This window comes from Melanostigma gelatinosum, assembly GCF_949748355.1.
Source record: "Melanostigma gelatinosum genome assembly, chromosome: 9".
Classification (NCBI taxonomy): Eukaryota; Metazoa; Chordata; class Actinopteri; order Perciformes; family Zoarcidae; genus Melanostigma; species Melanostigma gelatinosum.
This window is the reverse complement of record NC_136642.1, coordinates 14,214,559-14,229,454: the sequence shown is the minus strand read 5'-3', so window position 1 is coordinate 14,229,454 and position 14,896 is coordinate 14,214,559. Positions and strand designations below refer to the sequence as shown.

Below are 14,896 nucleotides of genomic sequence, written 5' to 3'. Positions count from 1 at the left end.
TTTTTATTATAAAAGATGAAGGTAGAAAAAGGGAATCACTGGAAACAAAAGCTTTTCCTGGAATGTAACGTGGTGATTGACTCATGCGTCACATCATCACATGACTGGTTTCATTTTGATTCTTACGAACAAAAAAAACAATTGTTACGCTAATAATTATACTTCGTTATGTGCACACATGTAATAAGATGATTTAAAAGTGGTTCAATGCAGGCAAATGAGAACATGTCATCAGCTCAACTTGTGCACTAATGCAGGTACTTGAAGGTACAGATAAGCATTGTGCTGGCAGCCAGTCTTAACTGTTGCCCACAGAGGCAATGCAGAGTAACTGCCGGTTTAATCCTTTTTTGTCTTCATTTAGTATTGCACATTTCCAAAACATTGAGGTACCCACAAGAGACAAACTAAGAAAAGAATAGTCTAAATTAAAGCAGCACAGGCTGAGACATCCTGACTCTTAGTCTCTGGTAAGTGTTGAGCCCCAAGAACATTTGATCCCATAATGCAACTTGATAATATCTTTCTGTCTGATACATGTCCATGGCTGTGTCTGAAATCACTCCCCGTTTACTATACGGTTCATTATATTTACCCCTTAAAAGAACATTTCTCCTCTGCATTGAACTACTCTCCCTGTACATTTTCTTTGTATTAACACTGATCGGTTCTGGAAGCCTCCTTTATCATCATCTCTTTGTAAATATGACAGAAATGATGAGAAAGGCCAACACCGGCATCTAAACCTGAAGTGAAAGGCTTTTGGCAGTCGAAGGTGGAATGTGTGTTACACTTGCATCACATTCAGTCCCAGTTTGGCGAGAACCGCGATGGCGTCGTTGCGCTCCATATGTTTGAGCAGCCTAGCCAGGTGCCCTACTGTCCAGTCGGGTTGCCTGCTGGTGACCCCCTCCAACACTGCTTTCAGAGGGCTCTTACTCTCCTTCATAGAGTAGGTGTAAGTAATCCAGGTGGCGGGGAAGGAGCAATGAGACGCCAGATGTTTGGTGTTCTTTACTCCTTGGTTTTCTGGATCCAACAAAATCACCAGCTCCTCCAAGACGTCCAGGTTGTCGAGCACCGTCTGTAAAGGTGCTGACAGGATGTCTGGACCTACAGAGGAAAGTTCGACGGTGTCAAATGTATTCTTTTGCCAATTCATTGCACTGGCTTAGTTAAAGTTGTGTTATTAGAGCTCAGTGTGACGATTGGTCCAATAATAACGTAGTCTGGGCTATTCTCATTGTTACTGCTGTTCCAGCAGATCATGATGCATGAACAAGAATTTATAAAACTACACCGAACATGACTGATACCTTAGTCACAGACTGACTCAAACATGTCTTACTGTTTACACCAGGGGTGTCAAACTCATTTTCACTCTGGGGCCACATCAGCATCACGGTCGCCCTCAAAGGGCCGGTTGTAAATGTAACCACTCCTAACATATTTAGTTTAGTTTCCCGGGATATCTGTGACTTCCACAACATGTACTAAGCAGAAATAGAGGTTATTTTTTCCATGGTTAATGGCGGACAGTTGAACGGCTTTCAGGGCGATAAGCCCCGCCCCCTCTCCGACGCGTCCAGTGCGAATGAACACAAATAGCCCCCGGTGAGACCGGCGGCGCGAATGGCTCAACTCAAAGTTTTTTTATACTCAAACATCTCCGCTCGATGTGAACTTTGAATTGGAACAGTACTTGGGCTGAGACTGATGACGTTTCACAAGTCCACGAGTTTACAAGTGCAGAGAAGTACGCATGTTGAGAAAGACACGATCACTTGTTGGAAATCCTCTTTATGGGTTGTTGCATCTCCTGTCCACCTGTTGTGATCGTTTTAATGTCGGCACACAGACAACATGCTATCTCATCACTTCGACTTTCTATCTCATAATTTCGACCATGGGGATATTTTTATTTTCACATCTAACTTTTAATTTTTGTAAAAAAAAAAATAATAATAAAAATATATATATATTTTTTTTTTTTTTTTTTGCTGGCGGATTCGCGGGCCACATAAAATGACGTGGCGGGCCGGATGCGGTCCGCGGGCCGTATGTTTGACACCCCTGTTCTAGAATAAGGTTCTAGGATGACACTTCGATGATGTCATGTTTAGTGATGTCACGGAATTCTTTAACCGCCTTTGATCATCAAAGGCGGTTAAAGAATTCCGTGACATCACTAAACATGACATCATCGAAGGCTCTAGAATGTCAATGCAGTCAGTGTCATTCTAGAACCTTATTCTACTTAGTTATCATTTGACATCCATCAGAGAGACATACTCAAAGTAGCACTCAAGCAACAATAGCGCATTACCATTGTGAAAAAATACAGGACTTGAGAACAGCCAAAATGGACTTTCAAAAGACAGACAACGAGCAGGCATCAACAAGTGTTGCCTTGAAGGAGAAAATGGCCGCCAAAGAGCTAATTTTGGACCGTGAGGAACAGAAAAGAATCAGGGTTCTCTGTGAAAGGCAGGCAGCAGAAATTGTTGACATGAAGAAGCAGATGGCCAGCAAAGAGCTCACTTGGGACAATGAGAAACTGGAAATAATCAGGGTTAAGAAATCAGAAATTTGTGCCGTGAAGAAGCGGATGGCCTCAGAAGAGCACATTTGGAACCGTGAGAAAAAGCAAATAATCGATGCTTTCAAGTCAGAGCTAGAGCTTAGAAAAAAAGAAAAGGTGGTCACAGAGAAGAAGAAGGACGAAATTATCCTTTCTCTTAATCAAAGACTGCTTGAAAAGCAGAACGAGAATGCCGAGTTCAACCAGGTTGTAAAGTCCTTGAAAGAGAACAACGAGATGATGGCCACGGAGGCAAAATTCGAAACTGAGGAACAGAACTTGCTGAAGCAGACCATCCTGGACCTGGAGAGCTACGCTAAAACGCTCCAGGAACATAACATCAGCCTTCGAGAGCTCACCAAACAAACTGACAAGGAGAAGGAGCAGTTTGAAAAGGAGCAGAAGGAGCTGAAGCAGACCATCCTGGACCTGGAGAGCTACGCTACTCAGAAATGCATTGAGCTCATCCAGAGCGAGGCGGAGTGGAAAATAAAACTCAATGCTCTGGTAGATCGGATGAGAAGCGAACTTGCTGCAAATGAGGAGAGCTTCCAGAGAGAGCAGGATCTGCAGAGACAGAGCAGACAGATGGAGGAGGAGTGGCGCAACCAAAAGGAGGAAGAGATCAAGCTCCTGACACAGCAAAACGCTGACCTCCAGGAACATAACATCAGCCTTCGAGAGCTCACCAAACAAACTGACAAGGAGAAGGAGCAGTTTGAAAAGGAGCAGAAGAAGCTGAAGCAGACCATCCTGGACCTGGAGAGCTACGCTACTCAGAAAGACAGCGAGCTCATCCGGAGCGAGGCGGAGTGGAAAATAAAACTCACGGCTCTGGAAGATCGGATGAGAAGCGAATTTGCTGCAAATGAGGAGAGCTTCCAGAGAGAGCAGGATCTGCAGAGACAGAGCAGACAGCTGGAGGAGGAGTGGTGCAACCAAAAGGAGGACGACATCAAGCTCCTGACACAGCAAAACGCTGACCTCCAGGAACATAACATCAGCCTTCGAGAGCTCACCAAACAAACTGACAAGGAGAAGGAGCAGTTTGAAAAGGAGCAGAAGAAGCTGAAGCAGACCATCCTGGACCTGGAGAGCTACGCTACTCAGAAAGACAGCGAGCTCATCCGGAGCGAGGCGGAGTGGAAAATAAAACTCACGGCTCTGGAAGATCGGATGAGAAGCGAACTTGCTGCAAAGGAGGAGAGCTTCCAGAGAGAAAACGCTGACCTCCAGGTAGATAACCTCAGGCTTCAAGTGCTCGCCCAACAAACTGACAAGGAGAAGGCGCAGATTAAGAAGGAGGAGAAGAAGGCCAGGAAGGAGGCGGAAAATACGCTGAAGGAGGAGAGGAAGGAGGCGGAAAATACGCTGAAGAAGGAGAGGAAGGAGGAGGAGAAGAGGGAGAAGAAAGAGATGGAAGAGAACAAGAAGAGAGAAAAGGAGGAATTGAAAAGACAGAAGAAGGAGAAGAAGGACAATGAGGAAAGAGAAAAGGAGGAAGTGAAAAGGCAAAAGAAAGAAAAGAAATTGATGGAGAAGAGAGAGGAGAGGAAGTAGAAAAGAGAAGCAACATCCTTTCTCTTCTCCTCACTCATCCCCACTTCTAACCTATCCCCACTTCTACCCTAACCTACCCGGCCTTAGTTTTATTTTGTATATTTATGTGAGTGGCAACATTTGCTCAACTTGAGTTGTGCTTTGTCTGGTAGTGTCGCTTCATTTACCGCTTTTATTAATCGTCACTGTCTCTAAACATATGCGACGTACTGGAGACACACTGGTTATAAACTGTCCGTGTGAAGAATGAACCTATAAGAGTCTGTTCATTCTTGGTTCAAGACTCTGGTCTCTTTGACCACTTTTCTCTTTTTGGAGAACGTTATGTGAAATAACTTCTCTGACTCAAGCATTATTCTCCTGCTCTTCCTTCTCTTTCCTCGTCTCTCCCCCGGTGTGTGTACATCTCACTCGAGTCAGGAAACTTGTCAGAATAGCCATATTTGATTGGCTGAGCTGCATCACGTGATGTGATTTGCAAACTGACAAGGGGAAGGCACAGTTTAAGAAGGAGGAGAAGAAGGCCAGGAAAGTGGTCGAAAAGATCCTGAAGAAGGACAGGAAAGAGGAGAAAGAGAGGGAGAAGACACACACACACACACACACACACACACACTTCTACCCTATCTACACACACACACACACACACATACTTCTACCCTATCCCCCCCCCCCCCCCCCCCTCCCCCCCGCACACACACACACACACAGACACACACATAGGCACACACTGATACTCCTCCGTGAATCGCCACCTTAACGTGGTGGAGGAGTTTGCGTGGCTCAGTGATCCTGGGAGCTATATGTTGTCCGGGGACCCTGGTAGGGTCTCCCAAGGCAAACAGGTCTCAGGGGAGAGCCCAGACTAAGAGCGGTTCAAACATTATACATTGACATATTCATCATATTCATGACATATTCATATTCATCAACACTGCCATTTATTTTGCATTCATATGACTAGGTTATATAAAACTTATCCCTGAAATGTGTTGCAGTGGATGTGAAAACAAGTACAGAATCTTACATAATGTGAAAAAAACATTTGTCAGAGAAAACCATGGATTATTTTTCCTAAATCTTTCAAATTTTGCAGTACCTAATAATTGGAATTGGTACTTTTCAGAACCTTTTGACCACTGATCAAATTGCGCCTGTAGTGCAAAGAACTGTTAGTTAGTGTTGTTTACTTTTTTTATCAGATATTTTGCTTTATTTCAATTTAATTTAGTCTTTCAAACGCTCTATGGCGCGTTTGACCTGAAGAAAGAAAATTAATCCGTTTCATTTTGAAAAGTCAGCTTTTTAAAAACCAACATTGCTCAGTTCAAAATTTTGTTTCAAAACAAAACTCCTGCTCTCTTCTCAGGTCATTAAAACCAGGTTTTGTATCCTTACTCCACGTTTGTTCGTGTTGTTTAGGTGTGCTTGGGTGACCCACATTTGTGCACTTGCCCTGTATTCACCAAGCAGGAGCCATGCAAACACATATGCTGGTATCAATAACACACACACACGCACACACACACACACACACACACACACACACACACTCACACACACACTCACACACACACACACACACACACACACTCAACCCTGTCTTGTGTGCAGTTGTGGTGCAGAGGTCGGCTGTGGGACTGCGTGCTCGGCGATAGTCGTCTCGTCAGAAGTTGATGGACGAACTAATAAAAACAAAAACTTCAAGGATGAAGTCAAAGGTGTATTGTGTATTTCACTATTCACTGTATACGCTCTGTGGTGATCTGCTGGTCACACGTGAAGGTGGGCATCCTTCATGACTTCAGTAGTCTAACAAAAGGAAATTTGAAACTGCTGCCAAAATAACTTTGTGTGCTATTATATTTAATATTATTACTGTTCATTTTGTCATGTGCTTTCTTGCTGTTGCGCTCATTAAAAGTGTCACATTTTACAAATGATTTATCATGTTCATGTGCTTGAATGTACAAAATCACATTTGCATTTGTGTTATGAAAACATTTTCGATTAAATAATTAACATTGCGCAAATTTTGTAATTTTTAAGAGGTCAAATATGAAATATTGCAGGATTTAAATGATGGAAGACTTCACATGCAAACTCTATGCAAACTATAAAGTTAAGAGAAAAGGCTCCTTCAGCCTTTATCTGCTCTCAGTTGGCAGTATTTGATTATCCTGAGTTATGTTTAAGTGCGGCTTTTGAAAGTGATCTTAAAGTACCATTACGCTTTATGTCGCCCTAACTCAAACAGCTACAGCGTTTACAAGTCTTCATATTTTGTACTTTTGTACAAATATTCCGTGATACTTTATTTAGTTTTATCAATCTGTTCTATCTTTATTATTACTTTTACAACTTAGATATTTCTTCTGCTATTATTAATAAAAAATGAATCTCTTTGTTCCCAAAGAAGTCCTTCACAATACCATGACTATCAAATCACATGAAAACTCAATTTTGCACTACCAGCTTCTTAATTTCCTTCCTTAAGTTAACGTCAATGCTGTCAACACATCCAGGACCATACTTTAAACTGTCCTGATTTCAATCACCAGCAAAATACCAGCTGGTGCATCACAATTAACAATTTTGCATACATATACTGTATGTATAAAACAATTACTTTTATTAGAGCAGAGTTAGATTTCAATTAGCCTGTAACAATTTTTTGAAATGGTAATTTTTTTTAAACAACAATAAATGACGAGAGTAAATGATGGATGAGATGATTTATTCAGTGTTTCCTTTAAAAAATAAAGACTGGACAAAATAATCCACAAATATATACAATGAGCGGACGTTTCAAGTCACGGTTTGCGGCTTTGAGGAGGGTGTAGGACACAAAAAGGAGGACTTTCCTTTTCTTATCAATACTTATTTTGTTCTGCACAACTATTGTGAAGTTCACAAATAAATACTCTCCAGTATGACAGGGACTTCCAGTCACCAGAGCTACGAGTGAGAGATGTGTGTTGACCAAATGTATTGCCCCAGAATCTAGTAAACTTTGATTTGTAAGTGTTCATTTTGAAGCAAATTTGATGTGTGTGTATGTGAGAGAGAGAGAGAGCGATGGCCTGCAGTGTTGTAATTAAGTTTGAAAAGTAAAACTTTGTCAGTTTGAGTAGAGGAAGATTATAGAGGAAGACAAACCTTTTATTAATACAATATATTTTCTGTAGCCTATCCCTTTTTGTAATTCTATTTTGCAGGTTTTTTAGTCTGGAGAAGTCATGTGACCAAGTGTAGTCATGTGACCACCATTCGGAACAAACATGACATCAACAAATGCTCTAGAACAGGGGTGTCAAACTCATTTTCACTCTGGGGCCACATCAGCATCACGGTCGCCCTCAAAGGGCCGGTTGTAAATGTAACCACTCCTAACATATTTAGTTTAGTTTCCCGGGATATCTGTGACTTCCACAACATGTACTAAGCAGAAATAGAGGTTATTTTTTCCATGGTTAATGGCGGACAGTTGAACGGCTTTCAGGGCGATAAGCCCCGCCCCCTCTCCGACGCGTCCAGTGCGAATGAACACAAATAGCCCCCGGTGAGACCGGCGGCGCGAATGGCTCAACTAAAAGTTTTTTTATACTCAAACATCTCCGCTCGATGTGAACTTTGAATTGGAACAGTACTTGGGCTGAGACTGATGACGTTTCACAAGTCCACGAGTTTACAAGTGCAGAGAAGTACGCATGTTGAGAAAGACACGATCACTTGTTGTAAATCCTCTTTATGGGTTGTTGCATCTCCTGTCCACCTGTTGTGATCGTTTTAATGTCGGCACACAGACAACATGCTATCTCATCACTTCGACTTTCTATCTCATAATTTCGACCATGGGGATATTTTTATTTTCACATCTAACTTTTAATTTTTGTAAAAAAAAAAATAATAATAAAAATATATATATATTTGTTTTTTGTTTTTTGCTGGCGGATTCGCGGGCCACATAAAATGACGTGGCGGGCCGGATGCGGCCCGCGGGCCGTATGTTTGACACCCCTGGTTTACACAGTACATTTAGCAAGAGCAGTCTCATTCCCACTTACTCAGAATGTGCTCCAGATGATTGTTGCCAGATGGAGCAGACAGCGGAGAGAACCCTGCGTTGATGTACGAAGATCTTCTGCGATAACTCAGCACCGTGTGCTGACCTGTGGTAAACCCAAGCAGGAGAGACACAATGCTAGAACCAGCCCGGTATAATTACATTCCAGGAAATAATAAAACATCTGAAGTCTGAGTCATGTCCACAGAGGGCTTTCTTTTCCACTTTTATGCTCATATGCAAACCTCTTTTCCGCTTCATGTAGATCAGACAAGCACATATCATAACAAGCATGATGGAAATGAGGATGGCAAATGGTATTGCCCCTGCAAAAAAATAAAAAGTCCAGGTCAAATTTAGACTATGCAGAAATGTGTTATTGTTCCATAACATAGTGTTTATTTAACTCACATAGTGGGCCTACATCATGACCAACTGGTGGTGCAGTCGGTGCACGCGGTTTAAAGCTGGATCCTTGGTTTGTCTGAATCTGAAATGAATTATATATTTTTTTAAAGTGCGTAGAATTATGTTTATATTATTTTAAAATAAATGGTTTTAGACTGTTATAAACTTGTCGATACCATAACAAATTCTAACTAAATTAAGTCACGGAAATTGTACACGTTAGCAGATCAGTATCATCCGTGAAAGATAACTGATAATAGTTAAGTGCGTTACCGTTGTGCTGAATAAACTTGAATCATAATGCGACGTTGTTGGTTCCTGCGGAGAGAGACAAACGGTGATCATGTACGCCAGTTCAAGTATATAAATACATCAATTCTTACGACCAGCCATACTCACTGGGGCAGGAACTCCGGTCGCCCCGCTTCTGTAGAAATTCAGAGAATATCGGAACTCACTTTTACTTTGCACAGCAAAGTCTTTACTTGGTAAAAACAGCAATAAAACGTCATTCTAGTCTGTTCCACAGTGGTATGGTAACATGTCATGATTTGGCCAGTGTGATATTTCCCACATAACTTTGCCGCGTAGACTATGGATTGGAAAATAAATATTGACTTTATTTGGCCTTGTTTTCATGACATATCGATGGCTGCAGTTCAACATTTTTCCAGGACAATGAACCTTCTTACCCTGTGTCTTGGCACTTGGTGTTAGAAGTTGTGCTGCACGGGGTCGCGATGTTCGACCCGGGCGGACATTGCGCACAGCGCTGGCAATCAGCCCCGCTGCCATCATTAAAAGTATCCGTTTCGCACTTGATGAAGGGGGGCTCGTGTCGCCCTCCGGTGTCATCATAGCCACAGTTAATGGTGACTTTGTACCCTGTTTCGTGAACAGCAACAATATAACAGAATACAGTCCAATACACTCGGATGGAACAGAAAATAACAATAATGACTGAGCCTACCTGGCTTTCGATGACACAACACACATTTTGAACTGTCTATATCCCAGTAGGTTGTCGCGTTAGAGCATTTGAGAGAGTGTGTCATTGTTGCTGTACTGCGCTGAAGAGTAAAACACTTTAACCTAAAATCTCGAGAAGATGGCGCCTCCCACTCTTACCGTACATCCTCCTCACAGCCCATCCGCACATTTAAGTAGGTCTTTGAGCTGTTTGAACAGCGAAAATAATCTTGACATACTATCATGTTTTATATGATCTATTTGTAATAATTGTATTTGTTGTGGCTATATCTCGCGGGCTCTAAGGGATGAATGGTGTGATCATCATCTCAATAACGGTTCTTATGGGTATGCATCAGTCACGACATGATATTTCCTGTCTGGGCCTGCTTTTCTGCGTCACCTGTTTTGCTATTGAATTTCTGTTTATTCGTCATGACAAGGCCACTTCTCAGTCTGCATAAACAGTCTGGTTCTCGAGAGATCTTTCTTTATTTGGGAAATAACCCTGATTATGTCATTTCAGCTTGGGCGTGGAGACTCTAAATTCATGATGGAAAGCATGTATGTCCTCATTCTGCTTCTTTTATATATATATATATATATATTATATATATAGATATGTGTGTATATATATATATATATATATATATATGGCAAGTTTACAGTACAGTATATATATAGACTTTATAATAAGCTTTGGTGAAGAGGTGTGGTTGCTGAGTTCAGTTTTGAGTCCTTTAAAATGTGAGTTTCCTCGCTCTTAAGTCTGCAGTACCTTGTGCTGGAGTTGATGAACATTGTGTTAGTTCTTCTCAGTTATAGAGAGTCAGATATTTGCTCCCTCTGTACTTAATTCAGCGTATGGTGATACTACATGGAACATATTTTCTGTTCAGATAAAACCAGCATCCATTGGATCCAGCCTCACCTGTCCAAGTCTACAATAAATCAAAATTGAAGTGGACTCTTCCGGTGTGTCATAGACCCTTTTTACAGCAGCCATTTGACATGTCGTTGCAGGGGATGTGTAGTTAAACAACATTAATTATGGCCCTGTTCCAGTTATTGTGCAGGCTGGATCACTGGCTGTGACACACTAAATATAATGGGACCATTATTCTTCTATCAATTACTATTGTGTTTCCCTTGTGTCAAGAAGAGTTGAGCCCAACAGAGCTGCCTCGAAAACATGCATACACGATCAGGGGAAGGTCAGGATATAAAAAGCATATACTCAGAAATCAATAGTTAAAGTGTAATCGAAAGATAAAGTGTATGATCGTTACATAACAAATGTTTAATACATAGAGTGATTTAACAAATGTAAACCTGATAATAATAATATGTGTATCTGAGTATAGTGCAGTCTGAGTGTAGAAAGTACGCAGAAAGAGGAAGTTATGACATGTGAAAAGCGCCTATTGTGTCTGACTGCACATCCATAGTGTTAATCACGGTGGTAACTAGCATATATCTGATCGGTTAAAGATGCTGAACGTGAGGCTGGACATTAGGCCGATTGCTTAGTTGAAAGTTTAGATGTTTTGTTGTGGATATTCTCAGTTAAAGTACATATAAATCAGGCCTTCTTATGCAAACTGCAATAAATTGTACGTTTATGTGTTTTAAGATTTACAAGGTCAGTTATTTGGTTTATTGTTCATCCACTAAACCATCTGATAACATGGCTGGTAGCATGCAGCTAAGGGGAAATAAAAGTGCTTTGCCCTATGAAATACTAGCCTCAATGACTATTTTTTTCTCGCTTCCCTTGAGTCACCTCGTCCTGTCAGCAGCCGGTGTACGTCAATATAGTTTAAATGTTACCAAATATTGTTAGTGTGGACAAAGCGCAGAGGAGTTTGTCACCCAGGGACGCAAGCCAGGCAATAAATTGAACCTTTTTTTATCGACATCAGATGACATCAACAAACGTGACCAACTACAATGTCTCACCAAAGGGAACTAGAAATAAAAAAATGCACTCAATCTACATCTATATCCTCGCAATGAAAAACCAGTCTTATTCTACATCAACACATTCATACAGACCATCGATTGCATTGTCTCTGTAATGGTATACTGGTCTGTTTTGGCACCCTAATGGTGAAATTAAAATCCCAAATTCAGAATTTGGTGAGAGGAGCAGGGGAAATGAATGGTCTTTGTCTCCAACATATAAAGGATGTGTTGTAATTAACTTAACTAAAAAAAAAAAAAATGTTTCTAATCATGTACTTAAAGAATATAAACTCTTGTCATCAGAAGGTATAGTGTAGGCTTCCAAAATGCCACCGTCCATAAGTCAATAGTAACTTTAGTAAGCTTTAGTCTTTGTTGTGTGGCCAATCTTCTACATCAGTAGCCTATTATATGTCTTGTTCAACCCTTAAATGCATGCTTTGGATCTTTTTTGGAGACCAGCGACCATATTGTATCAATTCATTTTATTTAATTAATGCCTAGACTCCTAATTGTCTCAACAATTTACTGTCTGATGTCCAAAGGTTCCAAGGTGAGATAAGGTAAGAGCAGGTTGTGGTTTCCTGTTTGGCATCATGTTGATACTGTTGTCACAAACATTATGAATAATGCAGATGCAAGGCGGAAATTTGTGTATCAGGTATTTACAGAGCAACCTATTTCTTTGATATTTCACATTTGGATGACAGAGATGTTAAAAGGTCTGAAGGAAACAATGATGAGGATCATCGTTTTGTGAGATAATTCAGAAGTGGAATTACTGGATGAGTATGACGCTGATAGCATGTGGAGCTGTGAGACAGTGGTGTGCTGCATGCATGTTGCAATTACCTCAAGACAGTGATGGTGAGTACAAGTTGTTCCTAAAACGTAATATAACAGGCTCCATTGAAATATATGACTCGGTTTTTATAATTACTTTCGGCAATAAGTAATTGGAAAATATATTATTATTAACAATGTAAAATGATTTTAATTAGCAGTTTAACCTGCGTCAATCGACTCGGTAGGAGTCAGACATTTACAGGGTGACTCAGTGATATGGTATTGCACATCCATAAAGCGGGGGGGGACTCACAAGGGTCAGAATTAAAAAAGAAACTAAAGAAGTGATTCAAATCTGGGCAGCAGAGCCTGAGATGGTGGTATCCCGCCCTACTCCTTATTTTATGTTTTGTCATTCGTTCATTGTTTTGTGTTTTATTTTGATGCACCCTCCTGTCATTTCAGATAACTTCACTTCCTGCCGTTGTGTTTGCTGACTGTTTGAATATAGTCTGAAATGTCTTTATTCATTTCTTGCATTGTCCTGTCCTTTCAGGTGTATTTGTGATCCCCTCTGCCAGTTCCTCTTCATACCAGGTGTCACGTTCCACATTCCTGCAATTAGCAAATCGTGTGTTTCTGTTTCAAATCTGTATTCTTGATATAGCCCTGGCGATAGCAATGCAGGTCGGTTGGTTGGTTGGTAGATATGTTCACCACTTTAGCCCAGACTAAAATATCTAATATCTTTGGTGAGCCCCTGACTTTTCTTCTAGAGCCGTCATCAGGTCAGAAAATTCAAATGTGTCAGCCTTTGCTCTATTGCTCATTAGCAAATGTTTGCACGCTAAACTAAGATGGTGAACATGGCATAAACATCACACCTGCTTAACATCGGCATGTTAGCATTGTCATTGTGAGCATGTTGCATGCTGACGTTCATGTTTAGCTCAAAGCAAGACTGTCATTGTGGGCTGACCTTTAAATGTCAGTTTACTCATTCGCAGACATATCAGTAGTCTGCTCACTTATTTCGGGGAACTCAAGCTTTCAGTAGAATATCTCAGAGCAATCCTTTTTATGATGTCAAAATGTTTGTTTCGAGGTGCATCGTAAGGGATTCAGAGCATCAATATAGCAGCAAACAACTATTTGCTATGAAGATAGTGAAGTAATATCTACTTTATATCAACTTGCGTTGTTGTCAGCAGCGCATGCTTTTAGTACATGTTTGTGCATGTGAGCGTGCCCGATGGCTAGCTCATGGCTGCTAAACTGCTCGGTTCCCCCTCAGGTAAACATTGTTAGCTCTGTCAACATGTTTGTACTGCTAGCGCTGTTAGCACTGTTAGCTGCGAGCCGCTGGCCCAGCCGTTGAAATGCTTCCATTCTTGCACCTTTGTTGTAAGTTATGATTATCATAACATTTTTCAGGCGCTTCTTTTTTTCTTTTACCTGTTAAGGGATAAATTAGGGTTAATTATAGCATATAGGTTTGGATAACTGTTGCACACTTTCCTGTATAGCTGACGAACGCAAATATGCGACACATAATAAACTACATTCAAAATATTGCTAAGCTCAAGAAACTACAGTCTGCAACATACAACTACAACAAGATGGGAAAATGGTGAACACATTCACCACTGTACAGTTAGATAATTTAATGAAACTGGACAAATACGCTTTATAGAAATCTCACATTGTGAGACGGAGGGCAGTGTATCAGAAAGTTGCATTATCCAGTGGTTTCCTATACGTGCGTCCAAAAACAACACAGCTGGATGTGACTCGCGTCCGTGTTCCCACATAACGGACAACATGTCTTTTCTCCAGTTTACACGTACGTTTGTATTTGATGTCTCGCTCAATTACAAAGCTTGATAGGGTTTCCAACACAAACAGTTGGAATGCCTGCAGCAGCCTGATTATCCCTGTAGAACTGCAGCGCTGAACTGTAATCAGCTCACTTTCAGTTGGTCAAACGTCTTTTGTGTGTGTGTGTGTGTATTTTGAATTGCTTTTCGTTCATGTTGTTTCTCCTGAAATGTTTGGTTTTCTGAACTGCTTTTGTGTTTCTGTTTTGTCCAGTTTTTTCCAATGTTGTAGTACTTTACTGTGGTTGCTATTATAAACTGTATCTAATTAATGTGGATTCACTGTGAGCAGTTTGTTTGGAAAGTCTTGTACATGTCATTGATTTAAAAAAAAATGTCGAGTTAACATTACTGAAACTCATCTTTACAGATTTAGGAGGCTACAACGTAGGTTAGCTAACGTTAGCTCGCTACATTCGACAATATGTGCACTTCCAGGACGACTGCTTTTAGTCGGTGTTCAACCCGCCCTCTGAATTGCTGCAAACCTTTTCTGATACCTGCTTCCTCCTTGAGGTAGTCTGCAGAATGAAATAATAGTTTCTCCCTTTTTACCGTCACAACCCTGCATATGAAAGGCATGTTCAAGTTCAGAGTGTGCTTGAACCCGGAACCAAGTATGACGGCAGCAACGAGTGTTTGGCGCGGTTGTGACATCAGCTGCAAAGTATCTACAGTTTGTTT

The 14,896-nt window shown here is 40.9% G+C and overlaps 1 protein-coding gene across 1 annotated transcript; it reads right to left on the bottom strand.

Moving 5' to 3' along the window:
- Window positions 1–62: 62 nt before the first annotated feature.
- On the bottom strand, window positions 63–9,670 carry igflr1 (IGF-like family receptor 1; the record flags this gene model as incomplete). The annotated part of the gene is made up of 8 exons (XM_079276194.1): window positions 63–1,113; window positions 8,209–8,313; window positions 8,453–8,533; window positions 8,619–8,697; window positions 8,889–8,933; window positions 9,015–9,042; window positions 9,308–9,500; window positions 9,586–9,670. The coding sequence occupies 8 exons, from the start codon at window positions 9,668–9,670 to the stop codon at window positions 788–790; spliced, it is 942 nt and encodes a 313-aa protein (XP_079132320.1). The 3' UTR covers window positions 63–787.
- Between the last annotated feature and the right edge of the window lie 5,226 nt (window positions 9,671–14,896).